The sequence below is a fragment of the Elephas maximus genome, chromosome 7 (assembly GCF_024166365.1).
Source record: "Elephas maximus indicus isolate mEleMax1 chromosome 7, mEleMax1 primary haplotype, whole genome shotgun sequence".
NCBI lineage: Eukaryota > Metazoa > Chordata > Mammalia > Proboscidea > Elephantidae > Elephas > Elephas maximus.
This window is the reverse complement of record NC_064825.1, coordinates 106,966,441-106,973,335: the sequence shown is the minus strand read 5'-3', so window position 1 is coordinate 106,973,335 and position 6,895 is coordinate 106,966,441. Positions and strand designations below refer to the sequence as shown.

Here is a 6,895-nt window from a genome sequence, read left to right as displayed (position 1 = left end):
GGGTGGAAACTTCAGGTTCTGCTCGGTGCAACTCATCTCAGCCAACAAAAAACAGACCAAAGCAGAAGAGTAGAAAAGAATCTTTATTTCACTGTGCAAGGAAGGGATACAGTTGGGGCTGCTGTTGCCAAGACTGCTCCAACAGGGCAAGGGGAAAGATTAGTTATAAGGGGTTTATAAGTAGGGAGCTCATACAAGTTACATCAGCGACATTATTAATCACACTACAGAGCTGCAATAAGGTTTACATATAACTCCATGCATCACACGTTCAGAACGTGGTAATTTAACCCCACCCTAGGCACTGTATTACTATATATGAGAACTAAAGTGTTGTCCTGAATGTCAACATGGCACCTAAACTTTTTTTTTTCTTTTTTTGCCAATTTCATCTAGTTTTGGGAAGCTGTAAAGGAGAGGGGAACCAGGATTTTAATGTAAAGCTATGGGGCATGCCAAGCAAAGGAACCAGGACTCTAATGTAAAGCTAGGGGCATGTCAAGCAAGCTGCTCAAGGAAGTGGAAATTTTCCCAGCCTGGGGAGCTCTATCTTATCATGACCATTTTCACCTTCTAACTGCTACAAACTTTCAAAAACATTTATGCTCACATGAAAATATAACATTCATCTTTTTCTTATATTGCAATGAGGTATTTTCATTCTAATTCCATTGGCTACACAGGGGATTTTATGTCAAAATCCTGAATGAAGAAAATAATTTAGACTCTAATAGCTTCAATGAAACACTATAAATTTTGAAAAAAAAAGATACTTGAAAAATTTTGAGGAGTAATGTGGAGCAACTATGTCCATAAGGCAAGATAGCTGCATCCTTGCCACATAACATTCCTTACCTTAATAAGAAATTCAGCATGGACCAAATTGTGGGATGGTCTCATTTTGTCTCTCATAAGTAGGGTGAACATAAGTCACTGAAAGTATAGCACATAATAAATATTGACCAAAGTTTGGGAAAGCCAAACCAATGAAACAGAGGTAGCAAACTTAGCTCATCATAGAATATCCTGTTATCCAAGGAAACACACAAAAAATAATTTAACGAACATTTTAAAATTTTTTCATATAAATAAGAAAATATAACAACCTTTTTGTAGGTGAAGAAAACCTACAAAAAAAGGGTAATTATTAAATAAGAACAACTAGTGAGGAAGGGATTCCAAACCTGGGAGCAACTCTGGAAGACCTCAAGAAATTTATCCATTCTGATCTATACACCAATTAAGACAAATTTCTTGAGGTCATCCAGAGTTTCTCCTAGGTGGAATTCCTTCCCCACTCTTAGATCTAGGCAAAATGGGTTGATTATAACAAAGTCACATGCAGAGCTGAAACTGTGGATTGCTCAATTGCAAACTATGTTGAGTTAACAGATTTACATGTGGAAGTAAAGGCATTAATAAGAAAAGAATGGAACTCCAAAGTCTAGAATGGGGGCATTTGAGCAAATTTAGATAAGAGAGTAATTCAAAGCATCACGCTACACTGAGATTCCTTGCAACCTAGCCCAAATCTGATACTCCCCTCAGAAACTATGAAGGCTAAAACAGAAAGCAAGTGCTTACACAAACACACATACCCAAACCCTAGAACTGACACTGCAAAGATTATTCTAATAGTTGAAAGAACACCAGAATCATTGTAGCGCCACTTTTGTACCTAGTACTTTTTCCCACTTCCACTCAGCATATCCACTCTCCTTCCCTGACTTCATGGTTCCCAGCACATTCTCCTGGAGCTCTGGAGGTGCACTGGTTAAGAACTTGGCTGCTAAACCAAATGTCAGCATGTCAAATCCACCAGCCACTTCTTGGAAACCCTATGGAGCAGTTCTACCCTGTCCATTAAGTTTTCTATGACTCAGAATCAATTCAGTGGTGAAGGGTTTTGTTTTACAGCACATTCTCAAAAAAAAAAAACCCAAATCTACTGCTCTTGGGGAGATTCCAACTACCAGCAACCCTATAGGACAGAGTAGAACTGATGCATAGGGTTTCCAAGGCTGTAAATCTTTGTGGAGAACAACTGACATATCTTTCTCCGATGGAGTGGCTAGTGGGTTTGAACTCCCGGTCTTTCAGTTAACAGCTGAGCAATTTAGTGACTGCACCACCAGGGCCCCAACACATTCTTCTGCACTATAAAATTTACTTATTTATTATGTTAGTGATCCATTTTTTCACTTCAAGGTAGGAAAAGGTTTTTACTCCTTTGTTCATCAATGCATTTAGAAGAGTGACTGACACATAGAAGGAAATTTGTGAATATATGTGAAATATATTTTTGCTCACCATCCCCTGTGGAGGCACACAGACAAGGTTTGAAGCCCATCATGTAATTTATAGGACCCACATGATGTGTTAAATGGTAGAAAAGATATTGCTTATTTTTTTCCATGTCCTATGTACATCATATTTTACATCTTTGTTCCTCAAGCTATGTATCAAGGGATTCAACACCGGAATAACCAGGGTGTAAAATATGGAAGCCACTTTATCAGTTTCAAAGGAGTGACTGGACTTGGGCTGCACATACGTAAAGATTAAAGTCCCATAGAACAAGACCACGACGGCCAGGTGGGATCCACAGGTGGAGAAGCCCTTGTGCCTGCCCTCAGCTGAGTTCATCCTGAGAATGGCCACAAGAACGAGGAGGTAGGAAACAAGAACTATTAGAAGGGATGAAATCAAATCAATAGCTGCTGAGATGAGAATGATCAATTCAATTTCACGTGTATTTGAGCAGAGCAGAGATACTAAGGGGAGACAGTCACAGTAGAAAAGACTGATGACACTGTAGCCACAGAAGGATAAATTAAAAATCTCTATGGTGATAAGAAGAGAAATAAATGCACTATAAAGATAGAGAATTGCCACCAGCACCCGACACATCCTTTGTGACATGATGACTGTGTAGAGCAGAGGATGACAGATGGCCACATAGCGATCATAAGACATTGCTGACAGAATGAATAAATCACTAATGACGAACAAGAGAAAGAAAGCTAGCTGTATAGCACAAAAATAATAGGAGATTGTATTTTCATCTACAACAAAATTGACTGGCATTTTTGGTCCCACAGCTGTTGAGTAACCAAGATCAGTGATAGCCAGGTGTCTGAGAAAAAAGTACATGGGAGTTTGTAGCTTGGAGTCCATCTTGGTGAGGATGGTGATGCCCAAGTTGCCCACCACTGAGATCATGTAGATGATGAGGAACAGCCCGAACAATGGCACCTGCAGCTCTGGGCAGTCTGTGATTCCCATCAGAATGAATTCATTCAGCAGTGTTAGATTGTGTTTGCCCATCTTGGTCTATTAGGAAGTCTGTTCTGGATAGAGATGTTAGCATAGCCAGTAGTTTTTATGCAGTATCATCTGGTTTTTATTATTCAAAAGCAATATGCTAAATGAGTAAGATAAATGCAAACTTTCCAATATAGTTATTTGAAATTAAACCCACCTCCCTCAAATAAAGTATAAGCACATGAAGATATAGAGAGATAGGGAAAGAAGGAAAGAAAGAGGAATTTAATTTGTTATCAGTTGGGTAAAATTTGCTCCCCAAAGAACATTTGTCAATGCCTGGGACATTTTGGATGTCACAACTAGGAGAAGGGTACTACAGGTATCTAAAGGAAGCCCTGGATGTTACTAAACATTCTACTATATACAGGGTAACTCCACACAATAAGAAAATTTCTAGTCCAAGATGTCACTATGGCAGAAGTGGAGAAACCCTGTAGTAAACACAGAGCTAGAGATAGACACAGATAAAGACATAGGTGTAAGTATGTGACAATGTAGATAGATGTACACATACATGCACATATACATATACATGTACATAGATTGGATACCTGGTGGAGCAGTGGCTAAGAGCTTGGCTGATAACCAAAATATGGGCTTTTTGAATCTACCAGGCTCTCCTTGTAAAATCTCTGGGGCAGTTCTATTCTGTCCTCTAGAGTCTGTATGAGTTGGAATCAACTTCATGGCAACGTGTTTCATTTTTTATTTTAATACATATGGATAAATGAAACAAAAATAAAAAAAAGTTAAAAATTTTGAGTGGTATATATATATGGATGATTACTAAACTTTCTTTTATTCATTTATGTAATGACACTTACAAAATTATAATACAAATGCCTTTTTCATTATAAAAATTTTAAAGCGCAAATTCACTAAATGTGTGGAAACATTTAATATGCCTTACTTCAAAACAGAGGCGTATAAAAGCCCTTTTGCCACTGGTGTTACAGACTGACACAAAGCACTTGACAGGTATTGAACAGATATATTAACAAGGAAAATCTAATCAATCATGGTGGGGATTATCTGTCTTTTACAGGGAAATATCTAGCTGGTAGACCCATGCAGATATAAAAAAAAAAAAAAAGTCCCTGTTATATCTCCACTTGTGGGTTATAAAATAATGTACCTTAATTTCTTTATTCATATCTGCAAAATGATCACTTCCCTTCAGTGTTGTTGGAAAAATAAAAGACTATTAAATATTTCAATGCATTTACATTATGGGGATATAAGTCTCAAATATCAAGTCTATGGTGATTTTGTTGTTTTTAAAATGATGACAATAATTTACCTGAAAGGACTTTTCTTTACATATGCATATGTAAATTGTTCTAGCGTGACTTAGCTTCTATGTCAGGTTTATGATGATGAGTAGGTTGGGTAGCGTGTAATCCATGTAACTGAGCCCAGCCCTTCTCTCCCCCATCCTCAATTCCATGACTAAAATTGGACCATCAGTATGCCAATGTTCTGGATGATATATCTTCTACTTTAATTAATACATTTTAACATAAGCTGATGGACTGTTTACCTAAAGTTCGGCAGTTCAAAACCACCAGTGGCTCCCTGGGAGAAAGATGCGGCAGTCTGCTTCCATGGTTATTTACAGCCTTAGAAAATCTGTGGGGTCACTGTTGCATCAGGATCACCTCAACAGCAGTGCCTTTGAATATAAACTTACTTAAAATATGTCCTGCCCTAGGAGCAGCTTCATTATAACAAACATATACTAAGCTGTTTGTAACAAAACAGATATATTTTCTCATGGAAGTATCTAAGATAGTGATAGGAAATTGAGAAAGTGTGGTCCATGTCACTGATGTTATATAATTTAATGTCATTAAAAAATTCCATTTAGATAAAGAAATCCTCTAGCTTCAACTATTAAAGAAAAAAAAATATTAGATAGTACAAAATTCATATAAACACAAATATATTTAAATTAAAATGTATATACATATTCTTAATATACCACAGATTAAAAAAAGAAAAATGCCAGAGAAGGTTGAGGATGGCAGTATAAGATAAAAGAATGAATGGTTTGAAATGATACTACTTACATGAAAATAACAGTACCAGCAGCCTCTGAGTCAGGAATAAGCAAATAGAAAAATACAATCATATCATATTTAACAATAAAATGGTAGCAGGAAAATACACTATCTCACATGAAATGTTGCTTATAAGGTTGTGACCCTAAAGACACACATTGCTTATGTCACAAAAGAAGCCATTGGCCTCTTTCCACCTAAAACAGAGGAGAATGAGGAAAAACAAAGACTTAATGAAGCAATTAACCCAAAGGACATATGGCCCACATGAATCACAGCCTCCTCTATCCTGAGACCAGAAGAAATAGATGGTTCCTGGCTACCACTGCAGACCGCTCTGACCAGGATCACAATAGAAGTTCTGGGGCAGAAGTGTGAAAAAAAAGTACAAAAAATTCAAATTAAAAAAAAAAGTCCAGATTTACTGGTTTGAAAGAGGCTGGAGAAACTCCTGGGAAAATTGTCCTTAGACAATCTTCTAATGTGAAACAATAGACAATCCCCACGGCCACCTTTCAGCACAATAACAGACGGGGCTATTAAATTAAACAATAAAATCTGTGAAGAATGTGCCCCTTAGAACAATCAAATATAGGAGACCAAAACGGCAAGAAGGTGAGGAGGGGGACAGGGAAACTTGACTAATGGACACAGAGAAGCCAGGAAGGAAATGAGAAGAGTGCTGACAAATTTTGTGTAAGAATTTTTGACTGGAAAATTAATCTGCTATGTAAACTTACACCTAAAGCACAATAATTTATATATATATATATATATTTTAAAGAAGTTCAGAATTGGGTATCAGTAGATATTACAATTATGAGATCAACTATCGTCAATGAATGCAATAAAAGCAAAGCAAATCTTGTTTAGTTGAAATGATGAAAGGCTGAAGAAAAAAAGTTCTTATATTGGTAAGTACTGCTTTTCCTATAAGGTAAGGGAAGGTAAGAGGACTTCCTCTCAACAGCTCTTGAGTTTCATGGAGAGCACCAAGTTATTTTCCATAGTTTACTATCTGTGTTGAGTATCTCATTCTCGTTTTATAAAGCTATATTCCTTGAGAAAATTATATCTTCATTTGGCCAGATTCCACTGGAAATTGAAGAATATATTATGTATTATACCATTGCCATAAAACTGGGTACTTAAAAGTATCCCAGACTCTTAAACCATAAGTTGTAAGATGGAAATTTATTTCCTCAACAAGAGATTAGTAAAAATGTACATTTATACAGTTATTTAAAAATGCATTATATATTAAATTACACTTAAGAGGGGCATACGAAGAGCCTAGAGCCAGCTTGTAACTACGGATTTGAAAGGACATCAACACTGGAGAGTGAATACTGTAGCTTCATAATTCTGCTACAGTATTTTTAATACTGCATTTTTATGTTTCCTTTACTTGCATATTTGAGCGCTATTTTTCACATAATTAGGCCACCTGGGTGGCAAAGACAGTTAAGCACTCAGCTACAAAGTGAAAGTTTGGGGGATCGAATCCA

General features: G+C 36.7%; 1 protein-coding gene across 1 annotated transcript; it reads right to left on the bottom strand.

The window, feature by feature from the left end:
* Window positions 1-2,379: 2,379 nt before the first annotated feature.
* Window positions 2,380-3,327, bottom strand: LOC126080238 (olfactory receptor 8K3-like). Its single transcript, XM_049891499.1, has one exon. It carries the CDS (start codon window positions 3,325-3,327, stop codon window positions 2,380-2,382), a length of 948 nt encoding a protein of 315 aa, XP_049747456.1.
* Between the last annotated feature and the right edge of the window lie 3,568 nt (window positions 3,328-6,895).